The sequence below is a fragment of the Pezoporus occidentalis genome, unplaced genomic scaffold (genome assembly GCF_034315485.1).
Source record: "Pezoporus occidentalis ecotype Australia unplaced genomic scaffold, CSIRO_AGI_Poc_V1 ctg68, whole genome shotgun sequence".
Lineage (NCBI taxonomy): Eukaryota > Metazoa > Chordata > Aves > Psittaciformes > Psittacidae > Pezoporus > Pezoporus occidentalis.
In genome coordinates, this window is record NW_026916030.1 from 1,576,823 (window position 1) to 1,596,771 (window position 19,949).

Sequence of the window (19,949 nt, forward strand, 5' to 3'; positions counted from 1 at the left end):
CATCTTCCCCTTAGCCAAGGGTTTGGTGGCAGAAGAGGGAGTGAGGAGGAGGTCTTGTTAAGCAGTGTGCCTCCTGCAGCGCTGGCACTGGTGTGATGGGTCGGGACAAGAGCTGGACCTGTGAAAGGAGAAGCAGAGCAGCAGATAAGAGAATAAACCCAGTGTTAAGCACAGGCCGATAGGAGTGTTAGGTTTAGGTGTTGGTGGACAGGGTGGCAGCTTGCAGGGGGATGTGGGGAAGGTACCTCAGTGCCCACCAGCTTCTGGCCATGTTTGGTGGCCTCAGTGTCACCACTGCCATCCCCTTGCCTGCCTGCTGCTGTGGCAAGCTGGGAGCATTGCGGTAAAATGGCTCCTTATTCTCTAACTAGGTCTGGTTGTGGAGAACATGTGGGCCTTGAGGACACGGGTGAGACTTAATGAGGTTTCTAGCATCTGATTTGAGGAATGCACAACTCCAGAAAACATTAAACAAAGGCAAAGTATTTTTATCCTGGTTAATTACAGCGTTGTGGGCCTGATCTGAAGTGGGTTTCAGCAGGACTTGCAGATGCTCGGCGTTTCTCTGCACTGAACCTCGTTCTTGTCAGTCAGCTCCGCTCAGCAGATGCAGTTAATTCAGTTTTGACAGGCACAAGCGAAGTTGCACCAGGGTCCGTCCTCCTTCCCTGCCCCTCCTGCGCCGGTTTGCAGGGGAGAGGGAAGATCTTTATGCAGCAAATGGCTGGAATGTAAAGGCTGGACTTGAAAGTTATGAAATCCCGAACTGACAGGAGCACGCCTCATTAAAAATTCATCTAAAATAGCCATTATAGAATAGTTGTGGTAATTAGCTGAGAGAATAGTTTTCTCTCCTGGCCTCTTGATTCCTGACAGTAAGGAAAGAGGGCAAGAAACAACCCAGAATCCATAATGAGCAGCTCCGGCACAGCCTGTGCAGCATCCCGGCCCAAGCCTGGGAATGACACGCTGCAGCGCTGTAAATCACAGCTCGTGACGCCGGATAATTACAGCTGAAATAAAGTAGCTGATTCTAACTGCAGGAGCAGTGACCTGCTTGGGTTGGAAAGGACCTTAAAGCTCATCCAACCCCCCGGGCAGGGACACCTTCCACTAGAGCAGCTTGCTCCAAGCCCCTGTGTCCAACCTGGCCTTGAGCACTGCCAGGGATGGGGCAGCCACAGCTTCTCTGGGCACCCTGTGCCAGCGCCTCAGCACCCTCCCAGGGAAGAGCTTCTGCCCAGATTTCTTTAGATCTCAGCCCCTTTAGGTTCTGGAAGGTTACTGTAAGATTTCCCTTTGGCTTTTTGTTGCTTTTCACACAGCCCTGCTGCTGGAGGCACCGCCGTGTGCTGATGGGAGCCCGCCAGCACCAGCATCGCCCATCCCGGCACGGGGACCGGTGATGCTGAGCAGCCGGAGGCAGCCAAGCCCCACACCGGGGACATGCAGCCTCTGGCCTTTTTTGGCATTAAACCTCCAGTCCCAGTTTCCTCCCCGTAAAACACAGATGTTTAATTTTGGGCTGGCAGATGTTTCACTCCTGGCTGAGATTTGAAGCGAAGGCAAGATAGGGGTATTTATAAACCAGTGATATTTTTCCTATACTAATTCCAGATTACCTCCCTGTATAAATAGGTCACAAATCAAATCTCTCCATTCCAGCCCGTTGTTATAAATGTACTAATTGTAAAACGTAAACTATCCCAGTTGGGACTATATCATCTCCCTGTCCCGCAGTGCGTGCGTGTGTCCTCTGTGGTACAGGTTTACATACGCAGGCTGATGCTGGCGATGCCGGCGCCGTAGCTGGGATGCTATTTTTGGGCTAGTCCCACTGCCAGTGGAAAATAGGCTAATGGGATAAAAATGTTTGTAAAGTGTAGCTATGTGAAAAGAAACTTCTTGCCATGTAGAGAGCAGGGAGAATTATCCCTGTGATTGCATATGTAGTGGTTGGCAGTGGAGCAGGTGATGGTTTTGGAGCCATTCTGTTGGACCAGGGCTCATGATTTGTGGTTTCATGCTGAGGCTCTGTAAATGTTAACTTTTGGGTGAGGGTCGATGGCTCTGATCTTTCTGTATCTCAGAATCTCATTCCTAAAACAGAAGTAGCTGTTTGCTACCCACAGGAGTATGTTGTAGTTTATCTGCAGTAAATGGTCAAGAGGAGAACCCAGGCTGGTGGGGCTTGGGGATTCAGGAATAATTTTGAAACCCTGCTGTTTGGGTTGCAAGGAAATAAGTGAATACTGACCCCAAGTGTATGGCCAGCAATTCCCAGCACTGCCAGACCCCAGGCAGTCGCCCAAGCAGCTTGTTGCCCATCACTGATGAGGGTCACCAGGAGCTGTGTGGGCTCAGCATCTCTGATGCAACTGTCCTGGCATCACCAAAACCACTGTGGGCTCAGCAAGAAGGTGTAATGGACCTCTGAGCTGGACAGTATATTTTAGGGACAAGGAAGACATGTGCCCGTAACGTCACGCAAAGCTTGGAGCCATGAAGCACCCGTGACTCCAGCTTTCCTCCAAGCTGCTTCTTCAGCCAGAAACCCCAGGATGTTTCCCATTCTGGACCAGTTGTCGCCAGCTGCAGCATCCATGTAAGTTTGAGATGGATAAAATATAGCAGTGTTTGGCTGGCAGCTCTCATTGCTTCCTCTGTAATGATTTCCGGCCCCTCTCCGCTAGCTGGTAGGCTCCTTTCTTGGTGGAGAACAAAACTGTGTTCAACAATACCTCACATTGTTTGCCCTTTCATTCAAAGGGAAGGAGCCGCTGCCCTCTGAAGATACAAATTAATTAGAAGCAAATACTATCCTGTTCTTCAGAGCATAAAGGCCAAACAGGCTGGCTTTCTTTGAGAACATGGGACCAAAGTGTCTCTTGTATCCTGCTTCTTTACATAACCGATGGCTATCTGCTGAATTGAGGTGGCACTGAAAGGCCTAAATCTTTGGTCGGTTTTGTTTCGTATCGTTGAGTTTGTGCTGGTGTTTTAATGGAAACCAAGTCCAAACCCAATGATTGGTGCCCATGTTTAAAGAGATTTATAGGCAGCGAGCCAGCAGGACAGCTGTAATCAAAACAAAATCATGCATTGAGTTGCACTTGGTTATTTTAGCCCAAATTTTAGTTTATGAAGTATTTGATTTCACAGGAAGGAATGTAAACTTCTCAATGGCTCCGTGTGTAGGAAGTGAAATGCCTTCAAAAGCAGAGAATTCCTTCAAGGCAAGACTGTTACCAACCGGGGCAGCAGCGTTGGCTTCCTGAAAAGCTACTTTTCTTTCAGGTTTGACACCATCCTTCAAAGTTCCTCCAGGGTGGTAGCATGAGCACAGTGCTTGTGGTGATCTTTCCCTTGCCTGCCCCATTCTGGCTACTTTAGGATCTCTTTAGCCCCAGAATTGGTTCTTGTTGGGTGTTTGCCTGTGAAGGTGGTAGAGCAGGTAGGTTTGTCCTTGTCTGCCGTAGCTGTTTTGCCTTGGATGCTGTAGGTGTTTGATTTCTTCAGTGACAGCAGTTTGATGAAGGAGCAGGCAGGAGGAGGAGATGGCTGATGGCTGCTCAAGTCTGAGTTCTCCTCTGTTCCCATTACAGCAGCGTTGGGTCACAAGCTGCGAGGAGCCTTCTCCTGCTCTGACCTCTGTCTCATTTGGGAGATGGATTGCGACTGCTTTCCCTGGAGACCCACAGCCTCTGTACTGCTTAAAAATTAACTGGAGGCCTCTGAGAAACTTTCTGAGAATCCATCTCGGTCTGCACAGCTTCCCCGCAGCAGCTTAACCACTGCTGGGTGTTAGGTGGGGAGGAGTGTCATAAAGCCATTGCCAAGTTCTCTTTTAACCCCCAGTAGCATCACTCACCTGTCTTCTGTTGCTGCTGCTGAGGATCTTGGCACATCCCAGTCTGGTTTGGGGGGTTTACCAGCAAAGCAATCACTCATACATGGGGTATATATATAATTTTACCTTCTATTTCAGCCTGTGTGTAACCTGCTGAGGGCTCTGGGTAGGAGCTGATGGTGGTATCCATTCCTCCTGCTTCCTCTCCCCTTGAGATCTGCATTTTGCAGTGGCCCGCGTGCTGTAGCGTGCTGTGGTGACCATGCATTGCCAGAGCCAAAAAGGCAGTGAAGGACAGCAGAGCAGGCCCTCCCTGAGTGTTGATTCCCTCATACCCTGTGCACCTCTGCTTTTGATTGGTTTAAGCTAGAGCATACTAGTATTTCCTTGGATATATTCTACTTATCACTCTTTAAAAGCATCAGAAATACAGGAGGTGTTTGAGATGCTTCCTCTGTACGCGTAGAAGGTGACTTCCATCTCCAGGGAGAGGGTGTCTGGATGCTTGGAAGTGCTATTGAGCAGGGAAACATGGCACTTGGTGAAAATGCTGTGTGCCAGTGGGACTGCACAGCATAGATAATCAGGCTGTGATGGCAGGAGAAGTTCGTTTAAAAACACCATGGGAGTTGTTCTGCTGCTGTTTGGTCCTTAATCACTGCAGGAAAGGCTGCTCTGCCATGGTGCAGCTCCACGGCCAAGGGGCATCCTCCCGGTATTCCGACTTTTTAGGGAAGCAGGGAGCAATGAGGGTGGCGATGCTCCAGCCCCGTGCCTGCGATAGGATGCCACGGCACAGCACGGCGGCGCGGGGCATGTCCTAGTTAGAACACTGCTCCCATTGTGCCCGAGCCATCGTCCCTCGGTTACTGCAGCAACAAGTCTGCAAAACTTGTTATTTTATCTAGAGAGAGGAAAAGTGGCCCCCAGAACACCAAAATAATTGCAGGAAAAGGCACCTTTTGAACAGGAGACATTTTGAGTTCAGAAACGCGGATTGCTGGCGTTTTTCCTTCTCTCTGTATTCACAGGTACTCAAGCACCGAGCTGAGTTTGAGTTTCTGTGTGGCACTTGTACCATTATCACGTTTTGGGTTACAAAAAGGTGGATTGTTGTAGAGCTGGGCTGCAGGTCAGCGCTGTAACTGCCCCCACCATGTCCCAGTGCAGCTGGCGTTTCTGGACACGTCAGCCCAATTTGGTGTCAGAAATCGGAATTTTAGGCAAGCCTGTGGACTTGCACTGTAAATGTGCTTTAGCAAGGAATCCCCTGTATGCCCGCAAGACCCGGACTTGCACACTGCTGGTAGGACAGTTCAGTACTTCCAGTGGTAATGATTGCAGTGGTGCATTGGTGGGCTACAGGAACTGTGTGTCGGGGCAAGTCACAGCCATGTCCTGGCAAACCCCAGTAGTTTGGTTGTGAAGCCACAGCTCAATAACATATCTTGGCTTGTTGGTTGGGGTGTCTCTTGTTACTGAGAGGAAACAGTCGCCTGCAACAGGCAGAGGAAGAGAAGGAGCTTCAGGGTGTGAGTTGGAGCTTGTAGGTTGTGGCTGGTGGGTGCCATCTTCAGGAGAGGCTGTGGTGACCTGTCTCAGTGCAGAGGGCACCCACAGAGCCTGGCTTTTAACTTCAGCAGGAAAAAAACACCAGGAGAAGCAGTTTTGGTACTGATGCAGATATTTATCAAACTTGGGCAATTCACTGGTGAAGTAACCTGCTGTTCTTCTGGGAGCATTTGGGGAAGCCAGCTTCCTGTGCTGCGCAGGCAGAGCGATGCCAGCTGTGCAGAGCTGCCCATTTTCATAAATGATTAACTTAGGTGAAGTTAAAGCCTAATTAGATTCTAAGAATCCCTCTCGCAGAACCTGAACGCACATACAAGACTGCTGTGGCAGGTGATGGGGGGGACCAGGGGTTCTTCCCATGCTTTCAGGTGGCATCTGCCCCGCAGCCGATAGCCCTGGTAACAGCATCTGGAGAGGAGGAACATTTCCAGCAGCCACATGAAAAATTCAATACCTGACCTTCTGTTAATGCTGTTCCTGCATAATGAGCTGGTTTCATGGTGTTCCCTTTTCGTTTTTAAGTTGCTCAAGAGAAGCCGGAGCAGATCCCACTGGAGAACCGCTCCTGTGTCCTCATCCGACGGGATCTCGTTGCTCTCCCAGCCAGTCTTATCAGTCAAATCGGATACCGTTGCCACCCAAAACTCTACTCGGAGGGAGATCCTGGAGAAAAGCTTGAGCTTGTTGCAGGTAATGAAGGGGGAATGTTTCTTTGGTTGGCAATTCCTGGGAATCATTGATGTTTTCCTTCTTGAAATGTGGTGCTCGTCCTGCACCATTGCTGGAGTCAAGCATCCTGTGTGCCCTTCCTGTGTCTTTCTGGATTATTCATCCCCAATCATCCTTTTGAAAGTTCTAAGTTTCCTTTAATTTGCTGATAGAAAAATGTGTCATTAACAGGATTTATTCCATTGAATTAATTTAGCATTTTAATTGAATTCTCCAGCTTGTGTTCTTCCTGATTGGTGCGGGCTGCATCGCAATTGTGGTTTGATTTAGATGCACAGATCTAAAAAAAAACCTGCTGAAAACCCCAAAACCCTCTCACATTATCAGATTTACAAAGCCGTGGGGAGATAGTCTGTGTCAGTGCAGAGGCTTTGAAAAGCCTGTGAAAGCTCTTATAAAATTGGGGGTGTTATTAAGTGGTCAAACCCTGCAGTAGGCAGGAAGAGAAGGAATTGGGTTTGGTCCTTTCTTCCATCTTTATTTTCATTTTGGGGGGAGTTTACGATATTGGAAGCACTCATTACTTCTCTGTAAAGGATTTATGGGCAACCTGAGGTGGAAGGTGATGCTGTTTAGCTTTAATGGTACTGGTGGTGTAGAGCTGAATGAAAAGTGAAATCCAGTAGCTGTCCAATGTGTCCATGCCAGCCTGCAGCCCAGGTTTCTCGAGTGCTGCACAGGAGATGGATGTTGGACTGGGGTATCCAGGTCAAATTCCAGTTTCAATAATTATGTTCTGCTTTTATCAGTTCCCCCCAGTTTCGCTTTGCTGCAGTGCTCTTCTCAGCCTGTAGCCCATGCTGCTGGGAGGGTTTTTTCCCCCCTGGATGTAGCTGCTTTTAGTTGAAGTGATCTTTGCACAACTGCCCATGCCTGCTGCCACAGTAGGGAGGGTTCATTAATACCTATGAAACCCTTGGTATGAAAATGATAACGTGGCTGTGCAATCAATCCAAATCAGTTGTCCTTTCCTTCTGGACATTTATCTCATGCTGAGTAGCAGGATTTCATTTTCAGGCTGTAGAAGGAATCCTTGTTTCAGGGGATGCCCAGAAAGTTTTCCACCTGATGGAGGATGGGGCTCGGATGGAAGGCAGCAGTAAAACGCGCACGCCGCAGCACAGCGGACAGCCACAAGTATTTATTTGGTATCTGGAATATTCATGTTGTGCCCATTTACATTTGATGTGAGATTTCTTAAAGCCATCAAGTGGTGCAGGTTGTTTTCACAGGGAGAGCTGCAGAGTGGCTGGAGGCAGCTCTGCTTGATTTGCATTTTTCAATCTGGGAAAAGAAGTAGATAAATATCACTAACTGATAGTGGCTGCCTCGGCTGGGTTTTATTTATCAAAGTGAAGTTACCCTCTGATGGATTAGCTCTTAAAATACAGCTGCTAAAGGAAGCCAGGTCCTGTCTCAAACCGGGTGAGAGCTGGGGCAGGGGCTTCTGTCTGCAGCAAAAGTTTTCCTCAGGTCTCCACTTTGGAGCATTTTCCTTTTGTCTCTGATTATTTGTGCCATGATTGATGCTGGGGACTTCAGCAGCTCTGTCCGACAGGGTCTTCAACAAGTCTTGCACTCATTGTGATCTGATGGACGGATTCTGTGTGTGGAAGAGAATACATGCAACCTGGAGAAGGGCCCTGGACAAGGGCCTGTAGGGACAGGCCAAGGGGAATGGCTTTAACCTGCCCAGGGGGAGACTGAGCTGAGCTCTTAGGCAGAAGCTCTTCCCTGTGAGGGTGCTGAGGCACTGGCACAGGGTGCCCAGAGAAGCTGTGGCTGCCCCATCCCTGGCAGTGTTCAAGGCCAGGTTGGACACAGGGCTTGGAGCACCCTGCTCTAGTGGAAGGGGTCCCTGCCCACGGCAGAGGTTGGAGCTGGAGGAGCTTTAAGGTCCCTTCCAACCCAAACCAGTCTGGGGTTAATGATAAGGTAACACATTGAGAAGCAGGATGGCTCGGAGATCCAAGCGGGGATTGCTCTTTTCTGGGGCAGGACCAGGGGCCTGGCTGCCATCCCTGGGCAGAGGGTTGGGCTCAGGGAGCTGCCAGTGCTTGCCCCGATGGCATGGGCTGCTCTGCAGCTCTGTCTCCATCCGGAAGGTCAGGGACAGTCATCTGTAGGGTTTCCTGGAAATCCAGGAGGTAATTTTATTGCTCCAGTACATGTTTTTGTATCTTGAGAACAGAGTGTGTTCTGGGTCCAGATACAACCCATTATTTAATCTTAATTAAAAGCAAATACCAGAACCCTCTCCTATAACAGTGTGCTTGAAAGACAGGATAACCTCCCCCTGTAAGCTGATGCTGAGGCGGGAGCAGTTTGCTCTGTGTGACTATGTGCAAAGTAAAAAGGTTTGATAAGAAACCTGCTGTAAAGCACTGCCAAAGCCCTGGACGTGTGCAGCTGCTTTGGCAGGGGCTCTTTTTTCTGCTGGAGAACGTTCTTAGAGACGGTGTGTTTCAAAGTCAGCAGCTCCTGTGCATTAGAAGGAAAATTCCCTGCACACCACAAGTATCAGGAGGTGATGGGCTGGGGTTTTTGGAAGCAGTTACATCTGTAGTGTAACCCCGTACCTTTTCTGTGCTAGATGGGGATATCTTTTCTTTCTAGCTCTGTGTTCTGCAGTCTTTGACTTGAGAAGAATGAAAGGCCAAACGGACTGGGGTTTTCTTCCTTCAGCAAGAATAAATAATCTGATCTGTACATAAAGTCACTGTATAAAGCCTTGCTCTGGGTGTATTTGCAAGAAAAAGAGAAGGATACTTTCACTTGATTTCCATACAGATAAAATTAGTTATTACTCTTACCAGGGCCTTGCCGTGATGCCAGTGATGACAGTCCCTGCTAGGCTTCTCCAAAGATCCTGCTGCCCTCGGTGGGCTTCCGTAGCAGCGTGTGAAGAACACACTCCCTCCTGCGTTACAGCGGCGGCCGACCAGCGCAGGAGCAGTTTGCTCGTGCTCGGAGGCGATGCTGTCAGTGAGACAAGGGTTTAATTTTGAATTCTCCCTTCCCAACCCTTCCAGGCTCAGGTGTTTATATCACCCGGGGGCAGCTGATGAATTGCCACTTATGTGCCGGTGTCAAACACAAGGTCCTTCTGAGACGTCTTCTGGCCACCTTCTTTGATCGGTATGTCCTCTTGCTCTCCAGACCCCCAGGGATTTGGTTTATTTTCTGCTGTTCTAACCACGTTAATAGAGAATGTGTCAGGAGTGCTTCATCCTTCCTATGTGCTGCACTGATTTCTGTGCTTTTTCTTAGTGATGCATGAACCTGAGCACAAGGGTTTCCAATCCCTTACCTTGAAATCATGTAACATAGCGACCCCTCCATAGGAACCTAAAGGGAAGAGGACAAGGCAGTGGCTGTCACCTGGAGTCCCCAGTGTAAGGATCCTCCTTTGCCTTTCTTGCAGGAACACGCTTGCCAACAGCTGCGGAACTGGAATCCGGTCCTCCACGAGCGATCCCAGCAGGAAGCCCCTGGACAGCAGGGTTCTTAATGCAGTCAAATGTAAGGAGAGAGATTTTCTGCTGCTCTGATGGAACAGCAGGCTAAGAGCAAAGCCAAAACCTGAGCAGGGAAGGCCATCTCTGTTGTGTAACAGTGGGGACTATCCGTGGTGAAGTCGGGTTATAGGAAAATTAATTTTCTTTTTTTTTTTTGCATCATTTTGGGGCCCAAGTTAATTTTTTGGTGGGTTTTGGCAGTATCTTAATATAAAACATTATTGCTGCTTGACTGTTTTCCTGTATTTTAAAGCAGTGGTTTTACAGTTAATTAACTTATTGATAGGTGCTCTAAGGAGGAAACCTAAGTCATGTTTTTGGCAGCATCCAGAGCTTGATACCACTGAAACAGGCCATCTCCATGTGCTGGCTTTTATGCCTCCAGGGCTCCACCCTGGTTTATAGGAGCAGAACCTACAGCTCCAGGCCATGGTCCAGTCCCATCTTCTGCCCATCCCTTGGTGGTGCTGGCCCCACTGTGCCCAGGCTGTGGCTATGTCCTGGGCTTTTGGGACTGTTGGTCTTCAGCAGTAAATGCTGGAGTGGGGTGACCAGCACCTCACTGGCAGCCTGTCTGGTGCTTTTACAGTCTTATTTCCTTGACTGTGTATTGTAAACCCTTTTTGTTTCCCTCAATACCTCCAGTGGGAGCTCTGCTGCAGGTATCTGCCTTTTAAAAGGCTGCAGAAAGCAACAGGAGCTTTTGGTTTTAACATTGGAGCTGCAGACAAAGTTCTGCATCGTGCCACGTGGCTTGGCTGGGGTGGCTCTGTCTTTGTAGAGCCGCTGAGCTCTGTCTCAGAGCTGGGGTTGCAGAGCTGTTTAACCCCTCTTGTGCTGCCCTGCAGGTAAGATCCCCTTGTGTTTGCATGATTACACAGCGCCCTGACTTGAGCCAGGGCTGGGATGTGCAGGGCTCCCTGTGCGTTTGTGCCCAACGTTGGTGTTTATACAAGAAAAGGAGAGTTTGGTTACTTCCATCAACGTAGTTTAGTTATTTATGGCAGGTGCTAGAGACAAATGGTTAAGTATTTGGCTTCTGAAGTCACTCTTGAATACAGGAGCATGCAGTGGGACAAAAGGTGCCTGCTGGTGAGGGAGGACCTGGGTGGTGCAGGAGACCCTGATGGGTTGGTGCAGCAAAGCCTGTTTACCGTGGGCTTGATACACAGTGGAAAGCAGTGTGTTCTCTCACCCACGCTGGATGCTGGGTACTGAATCTTTCTGCAAACTTTATTGTGCTGGAAAATGAAACTCTGATCAGGTTTTTTGTTACTATTTCTTATTTTTAAGTTTGGGAAGATAAATCTTTCCTCTCCCTGATTGTTGCTGTGCTGCTGAACTCCAGGGGCCTTCCAGCCACCCTCTGAGATCTGTAGCACATGGAGAAAAGGGATAAGATGGCAGATGTTCAATACATAGACACAAAATCACTAAGCTGTGCTGGAGGTGCTTGCCCATAGCTTGTGCGTGGTGCTCTCCTAAGACAGGCTCCCTGTTAGCAGCTCACACTGCAGAGCCATGGGTTGGTCTTTGCTGATGTTTGCAAATACCTTCAGAGTCTGGAAAGGCATCGCTGTCCAGTGCCACTGCCATGTGTCAGGGCATAAGATGACTTCTTACTGCCTGAATTTTACCTTGTGCACAAGCTTTAGCTGATAATTATTCACTGTGGCAGTTCCTTGGATGTTGTTCCATAACATCAGGTGCTTGGTCCCCTTGGAGGAGCAGGGCTGCAGCCAAGGTCTTGTTGGGCTTCTGCAGAGTACGTGCTGGTGAAGGGATGTCAGAGCAGCCACGCTGGCAGGGTTGGTGGTCCATGCAGCACTGGTTGGCCCTGCAGCGGCCGGCACGAGGCGTGGGACAGGCAGAGGACAGTCCTTTGGGCAGCTCCTTTGCTCAGCCAAGAGGAGCTCCGGCATTTCCCAGCCCCACAGCTGTGCCTGCACCTCTGTGGCTTTAAGAGCCGTTGATGGATCTACTGTTGAGGAGTTTGCATTGACCTTTTCTGTGTCCATCTCTGCTTCTGGCCATCCCAGTGTTGGTGCTGTACTCCGGCTGGAGGCTGGGTCCTCTGTGGGTCCCTGCATCCCCAAGGGCTGAGTGGTCCTTCGCCAGCGCCCTTCCCCAGGCCAGCTGGGATTTTTATGCCTTCTGGTTTTATCCCTTCCCGATTGTCCCAGTCTCGAGCTGAGGAACCCTTGTCTGTAAGTCTTTCCTTGCGAGAGCTCGGTCCATGGGTGAGCCTCCTCTCCATGGCATCTGCAGGTCTGTAGGACGGGACAGAGGCTGTGTTCACCTCTGGACCACCTTTGTGGTGCTTCCTCTGAATCCTCAGCTCTGTGTATCCCTGTCTTTGCAGTGTATTGTCAGAATTTTGCCCCGAGCTTTAAGGAAAGCGAGATGAATGTTATAGCAGCCGACATGTGCACCAACGCCCGCCGCGTCCGCAAGCGCTGGCTGCCGAAGATTAAGTCCATGCTGCCGGAAGGGATGGAGATGTACCGCACGGTCATGGGCTCCACCACAAACAGTGTCCCCCTGGATCCTGAGTTCCAGCCCAACACTGCTCAGGTCTTTGAGCAGCGAATCTATGCAGAAAGGAGGAGCGATTCAGGAACTATAGTAGCCTTGAGAACTAACACAGTGAATGTAGAGCTAAGCAATGGATCCAACCAGTCCTTCGAACAGAGCGAGGATGCCGAAGGGGCTGGCTCTGTGATACAGGAGGCAGCTGCCACAGATGCTATGGCATCGGATACCCAAAGCACTCCGCAACCTTTTGAACAAGGTTCGGGCTCCTCCAGCCGGCCCGAAACTCCTGTGAGAAGACAAGATGGTACTTTTGGAGGGACTTTATAAAGAGAGCAAACATTTCATGACCTATAAGGGATCTGTAATACTAAAGCTGCTTGCATGCATTACTAATACGAAACAAAACAAATGTGATCAAGCCACTTACCTACTGAACTGCTACTGTTGCCTGAAAAAAATGTGATTTTTATTCTGCTTGTATTTAAAATTTATGAAGGAAATAATCGCATTCGTTATACTGTAAACGACTAGGTCTGTGGCGACCTACTTCAAACTATTGGGCTCCTTTTTTGATATTCCTGAGGTTAGTCGATAAGATTGTAGCTTTTTCCTTATTTTTTTTTCTTTTCTTTTTCTTTTTCTTTCGGTTTTATTTGAAGAAGGGGAGGAGAAAAGCTCGCCACCCCCCACCCCCGCCATCCCCACCCCATCCATCACTCAGCTCAGAAGTAAAGCCATCGTTAACCTTGTCCTCTACAGCAAGTTTTACCGTCACTTAACAGGAAAGCGAGGTGCGTGAGGGTGCAGGTGCTGGGACTGGCGATGGTTGTCTCTAGCAGAAGGGCTTTAGCCAAGTGGGACAGGGGTGGGGGAAATCGTTACAGGCTCCTGCTGTCGGAGGGAGCCCCTTGCAGTGGGTGCTGCAGGGCAGGATGCTGCGGGGCCCGGGCGCTGCTGGAGGCTGGCAGGGACTCGGTGCCGTTGTCTCCGGGAGCGTTATCCAGTTCCTGGGATCAGGGATGGTTCCATGGGAGTTCAGGCTTGCACGTGTCGGGAGGACTGCGCGGGGTGCAGGTGGAGGCCCTGGCCGGTGCTGTGGTTGTTGTCGGGTTTTTTCCCTCAATACGGCTGGCTTTGGGGTTTGGTTTCTCTCTCCCTCCCTCCCAGCAGCTCCTTTTTGTTTGCTGCTCCTTCCTTGCACCTTCGCATCACCCACTTGGGTGAATGGGCTCATGGCACCCTCGGCAGCAGGGTGTGCAGGTCCTGGGGCATGTGCCAGAGCTGGGAACAGCCCCCCTCAGCCACCTCCGAAGGGATTTGGATCGGAATCCACGCATGGAGAACGCGTTGGTCTTGCTCCAAAGGGCACGGAGCCGGGAGCTCTGCACTGGAGGCACAGTGAGGCGTGTGGGGCTCGTCCACTGCCCCTTCCCTCCTCCCCAGACCAACCAGGCTCTCACTTTGTAATAACCTGGAGTGGGTTGGAAGTAAAACCAGAAAAAATCAGCTTCGCTGCCTTCTGTGAAAGGTTTTGGGGAGGAGGAAGCGTTTTGCCTCTTGCTCATCCTCCAGACAGGCCCTGCCGGGGTAAAAGCCCAATGTTGAGTTATTCCTCTATTATTTCTATGTTGAAAGCTGATGTCTCCAGGCTGTATTGGCTTTGGTGGCCCCAGATGGCCTCAGCTCAATGGTGCAGGAGCTGGGATGGGACCTGCAGGTGCCCTGGCTGGGCAGCGGGTCCCATCTTTACCCCCTCGCTGCCTCCTGCCTACATCAGCTCTGCCTGCTCAGCCTCGGGATGCCCCAAGGGCCTGGAATCCCTTCCTCGTGCTCCTGCCAGGCTAGGGAATGCCGGGCATCCATGGTGATGCTGAGGCCGGGGTGCCCCAAGGGCTGGGGGCAGCGATATGGAAGCCAAGTATGGCTTTTTCCTTTCCTTTGTGAATTACTATCTTTACTGTGACTAAACACCTGCTTTAATGATATTTGCAGCTTGTTCTTTAGCGAGTTTGGGACTATGAACAAGTGCAAAGTGCACAAAGAGTCACTTTGAAGGCTACTGTGGCTGTGCTCTTCTCTTCCCTGCTTTGGTTCCTGAATCCAGACAGCGCTTGCTCAGGGTTTTCTTCCTTCTTTGTATTTCCATTGGGAAAGGGGGTGGGAGGAGAGGATAACCCAACTTTTGGCCATTTCTTTTGTTTTCTTTGATACTTGAAGCAGTTTTTTGCATCGTAGTCACAAAGCTGTCCAGAGCTTAGCCTGGTCCAGGGCTCCAGGAAAAGAAATCAGTGATGGGGTGCTTCCTGCCTCATGGCTGGCACAGATTTGGGGTTTTGGCATGGCTTGGCTTGGGTGGACCATGATGCCCTGGACCACTTGAGCTGGTGGTGGTGAGGGCTGGTGAGGGCGGCAGCGTGATGAGCTGCTGAGAGGTGTGTGATGCTTCAGGGGAGCGGGGACAGGCAGGGCCAGGGGCTCTATTTGCACTTTACCCACGTCAGCAGATAAAACTCGTGCTCTTGCTGAAGCCCAGAGCTGGGGCAGCTCGTCCTGAGCCTGGCAGCACCATGGGAGGAGGCTCCTTGTGCACAGTGATGCCCGTTGGTGCTTACCTGTACCGGGGGCATGCAGCCGGAGGACAAACATGAGCAGGGGGTGCACTGGGGACCACAGAGCTGAGCTTGGGGTGCGCTTCTTCCCCTGCCATCCCCGAGGAGATGCAGCGGCCCAGGTCCTTGGCCATGGGGGTGTCCTGTCCCCCAGGAGCTGGGGTCCAGCTCTTGGGCAGCTCAGCCAGGCTGTGGGGCTGGGGGGGGGCCTCATCCACCACCACCTCCCCAACAGGTTTTGGGTTTGCCAAAAGCTTGAGGCAAACTGGGAGCGGAGCCGGGTGTGAGAGAGCAGAAGTCGTCCTGTGTGTGTCTGCGTGCGTATATATACACATATAGAGAGATGTATATTAAAAGAGAGAATGCAAAGGATTCCTCCTCCTTTTTGGCACTTGCTGGGGCTGGGGGGCAGCCCGAGCCCCGCGGCCGGGCGCTGCGCTTGGCTGGAGGGATTCATTCTGGACCAAACCCGAGCCCAGACAGTCGGTCCTTGCCCAGTGGGGCCACCCCGGGGGCAGCAGCAGAAGTACTTGAATGGCTTAGGACAGAGAGTCTGAAGAGAGTCAAGTTGCACAGTGAAAATATCTATTTTTATACCTAGCACAACTTCCTGTATATTTTGGGGGTTTTTCTTTCTTTTTCTTTTCCATTTTCTTTCATTTCTTTCTTTTTTTTTAATTATTATTATTTGGGTTTGTTTTATTAATTATTATTATTAGGAAGGCAAACTTCTCAAATGTGAAGGGCGTTGGGTTTCTCCTTATCTGGTAGATGAGGGCAAAGCATTTTGCACTAATGTTTCCTGTGTGTGGAGGATTCCTGATATGTTTGCAGATGTTACATGGGAATGATTGTATTCTTCCGAGAAAAAAACCCCTCCAAAAGCGTCGAGTAACCCCTCTCAAACACTGAATGTAAGGTGGGAACAGAGCAGTCATCGATTGTATGCGGCTTTCCTGAGTGCCTTAGAATTTTTTGATCCTTTTCTTTTCCAAGGAAAACAGATGAAGATCAGATCAGAACCGACTCCTTCCTCCTCTTTGTTTACGACACTATTTTCAATTCTAGAATTTGGGGCTGCTTTATAATGTGAATAGGAAACTGCATTCATCTAGGTCTGACAGTGTAAAATCAAAGCATCAGTATTTATGGTATGTCTGCACCTTTATTCTTATGCTTGACTATTAGCAATATTACATGTATATTATATATCTAAACTTATACCAAGCACCTTTAAAGAAATCCGAGTGTAAGCATCCAAGTTACCTGCAGCTGCCATATAGTGTAGAAGCCAGCCCCTCTCCTCCTCCTCCTCCTCCTTAGCACCCGTTACCACCACCCTGAGAGCTGCTGCTTTGCAGAAGGGCTGCATGGCCTCTGCTGCACCCCGGTCCCGCTCGGCATCGGCCGAGGCTCACGGTGACCCCCGGTGTCCCCCGGGCTGGCTCGGTGATGGAAGGGGCTCTGGAGGAGGGATGGTGCCGGCACAAGATGGGGAGCGGGTCCTGTTTGCCACCCTGATGGGTTAATTCCTCCAACTGTGGTTTCACCCTCTGATCCCCCCGGGGCTCATGGGGCTGGTGGTGGGAGCCTGTCCACGGGTGCCACCAACCAGGGCTCCCCTGTTCCAGCCCACGCGGCCCCCCCAAACTGGAACAACCCAGGGCTGACGGGGGAGCAGAGCACCCCAGGGAGCTGCCGCCTCCCTCCCCTCCGCCCTTTGCCCACGGGGGGGTCCCTCAGATCTTTGTGTGTCGGAATCTGCTCCCTGAGTGGAGAAGGGCCCGCGGGAAGCCGGGATGAGCCCCGGCACCACATCCCCAGCGCCCCATCGCCAGCCCGGGGCACCCCGGGCTCCAACTGCTGTTCAAAGTGTTCCTGCTCTCTGAATCGTGCTGTGAGCGCTGCCGGGGCCGGGGGGGGCACGTCTGACATCGGAAACCCCTCGGCTCCTCCGATGAGTTTCTTCCACTGTTAAAGCGTTTTGCACACAAAATGATGATTTTTATGTCAAGGTAAAAAAGCCAAAACTTGCAATACTATTTTTAGCAGACAAAAAAAAAGAGAAAAAAAATAATAATAATAAAAAAAATAATAATAAACCAACTGAGTATAAATGTATAAATATTTTTGACTTGAACGTTTGGATGGCACTTGATTCAAATAGAACATTAATCCTTTGGACAGGATGTTTGGGGAAAACCAAGAAAAAAGGACTTAAAGTACAAGGTTGTTTTTAAAGCGTCTTCATAGGGTATTAAGTAGTACTGTAATTCATGACTGTTAAAATACTGTGTGCTGTAGGGAAATCTCACAGTACCACTGAGTTATGTTCCTCGACTGTCGCAGCCACAAACGATGCTTGCTTCTTCTTTATGTTGGTTTTCTCGTGCATTATTCACTGGTATTTATGTGCTCTTACTCTGTATAGTTAAGACTGTTATTTTGTAGCCATGGCTGACACGATGTATCAGTAACTAAAACAAAAAGAGACAAGATTAAGACACCCCCTCTTCCCCCCCCCCCCCGAGCTGGAACTGTGCTCGTAGCTGTTTTCATATGATGAAAAATCCATTTAAACCCCCCCAAAACAACCAACCCGACGTGATCATTAATTGTAAAGCGCTTTGTAAAATTCACATTTACAGAATAATAAAGTAAATTACAATTAAAAGCAGGGTTTTGCCCTGGTTTTTCTTTCCTGATGGGGGCGGATGTTGTTCATCAGGAGTTAATGGGTACCAAAGGGGCTCCACGTCCCTGTGCTGCTCCACTTTAAGGCATGAAACAAACCCCAGTCTTGGCCAGTTGTCTGGGTTTGCCCAACTTCGGGGGGTTTTGGAGTTCCCTGCCCTGGGCTCTCCCCACGCCTCAACTCAGCTCCTTTGGGCATCTCTTGGCTTTTTTTCCTGGACACATCCCATGGTCCCTTCTTCCCTTCCTCCTGCACTCACTTTATTTATTATTATCTCTTTAAATTGAGTTCACAGCCCCCAGATCAGTGCTCGGTTGAGGCCGGAGGATGCTGCATCAGCCAGACCCCACTTGCTGCCTGTTCACCACAGGAAAACCTTCACCAGGCTCCAAAGTAGGGGCAGGTGAATGGCTGCAGCAGGAGAAACTGCATCCCCGCTTCCAAGGTGGGAATCAGGACCCGGATGCATGGGATGAGTTTCCAGGCCTTGAGGAGTAAGTGGCTCAAAGCTGAGCCGGGTGCAGGGTGAGGATGCTCCCGGTGATGCAGTGCTGGTGGCTGCCTGCACCATCCCTGCTGCCAGGGGGTAAGGTACCAGTGTGGATGGGGAAGATGCTCTGGTGGTGAGGCCATGGGAGAGCAGCGGGAGGTCCAAGCCCTGCGCCAGGGCTCCTGGCTCAGGCTGTGTGCAGGGATGGGGCTGTTGGTGGTGTTGACGTTGTCTATGGCGTGGGGAGGGGGAGAAAAGGGTTGCAAAGCCAAAGAGCCTGAGATGCACTTGCAGGGGTTGAGTGGGGTGCGAGGGACCCCTTGGCTGGGAGGGAGGGCAGCGGGTGCCGGGGTGGCAGGAGCAGGATGGGCTGCGAGCACAGCAACGCTGCTCTCCCTCATTTTTGTCTGTCTTTTCTTTCCTCCCAGCCCAATTGGGCATAAAATTGCTGAGAAGCTGCATTTCCTCTGCTTAGCAGGGGGAAAAAAAAGTGCCCAAAACCACTTGCATTTGGGGTTTCATTTAATCTCATCTCACTGAAAGGAAAAACACAGAGACTTGGATGCTCGCGCACGGCTCGCACCGCACGTTACATAAACCATTTCAAACTGATTTATTCTAAATGAGTTGTTATAATCAGAGTTTTCCTTATGAGCAGCTTTCTTGCGAGCGTCAGGGTTTCAGGGAAGGGGGAATAGAAAAAAAAGGCCCAACCCCAAGCATCACGCGACCGCTCCAATATTTCAAACTGATTGCTTATAAACACCATGTCTAAAATTAGGCCTTTGGTGCGCGGCATTGTCAGGGTGGGTGTGTTATGATCTGCAGGGAGCATAAAGAGAGAAATGAGTTATTTAACCAAGTGAACGACGCTGCTGTAGAAATGTGCAGAGGGAAGGAGCGTGGTGGTGGAGGGGGGGGAACGGGACCTCGCACTGCGGCAGCCGAGCGGGGCCGGCGCAGAACGCGGGGTGCATGGAGGAAGGTTTCCTCTTTGCGCTGGTGTGATTGCTGTAAAGGAGCCGGTCTCTGCCCCACACAGGGCTGTGATTTGGGAGAGGGAGGCAGCCATGGGTGCGCTCTTCCCCAGGGCGTTAAAACATCCTATTTGTGGGTGCTGTGTTGGGTCACAGCCGGCTCCTGGAGGCAGCTCTGGGGTTTAAAGGCTCGCTCTGTCTTCGTTGTCTCAGGGTCTGCCCTGGGGAGCACTGCACCCTCCATGTCCCTGAATTTGGCTTTTCCCCTCAACCTGTGCTGTGTTTTGTCCCCCAGGGTGTTCCAGGGCTGCCCTGGGTGCAGGTTGGCCCCAGGGACACAGCTGGGTGGGTCGGGGACCACCAGCCCGGGGGCACTGCACCACCCGCCATGGGGAAAATGCATCCAGGTCTCAGTGCCCAGCGGCTCCCTCGTCCTCCAGGAAAGGAACCCCCAGTTAAGTGAACGCTGCTCACTTGGTGCAGTCCCTGCTGGGCTTCTAGATGGGTTTATGGTTTGTTTCCTGGCACTGCTCTGCTTTGGCTCCGGGTTTTGCTGGGTCCATCCCGGCTCTCCTCCCTTTCCCAAGGTTGCTGCCCTGGAGGGCGGCCCAGGAGGGGTGCAGCAGGGCGGGTTTGCACCCGTGGGTGCTGGGGGTGCTGCCGCTCCCTCTCCCTGACTCCACGCAATGAATGAAGTGAGAGATTTATGCCAGAGAGGCCCCTGAGCAGCTGCCATAAATCACGGCCGCGAGCGCTCCCTGCACCGGCGGCAGAGGAACACTTCCCGCCTGCTCTTTATTTATATGCATCTTTTGCACCGAGCCATTTCATAATAGACTGCGGAGCAGGTCCCGAGCCCCGGCGGGGGCTGATCTATGCTGCGCAGGACACAAAATACAAATGAAGGGTGAGGAGTAGGAAGTGCATCATTCCCGACGCGCGCCGCGTGTCCGCCGCGCTCTGCGGCGCTGACT

The 19,949-nt window shown here is 50.9% G+C and overlaps 1 protein-coding gene across 4 annotated transcripts in view; it reads left to right on the plus strand.

The window, feature by feature from the left end:
* Positions 1-17,487, plus strand: part of NACC2 (NACC family member 2) — a 56,027-nt gene extending 38,540 nt beyond the window's left edge. For all 4 annotated transcript variants that reach the window (XM_062641046.1, XM_062641045.1, XM_062641048.1 and 1 more), the window contains 4 exons: positions 5,945-6,112; positions 9,184-9,289; positions 9,576-9,673; positions 12,032-17,487. In XM_062641046.1, coding sequence (XP_062497030.1) covers positions 5,945-6,112; positions 9,184-9,289; positions 9,576-9,673; positions 12,032-12,531 — 872 coding nt within the window. In that variant the 3' untranslated portion in view covers positions 12,532-17,487. The remainder of the gene's footprint in view (positions 1-5,944; positions 6,113-9,183; positions 9,290-9,575; positions 9,674-12,031) is intronic.
* Positions 17,488-19,949: the final 2,462 nt, after the last annotated feature.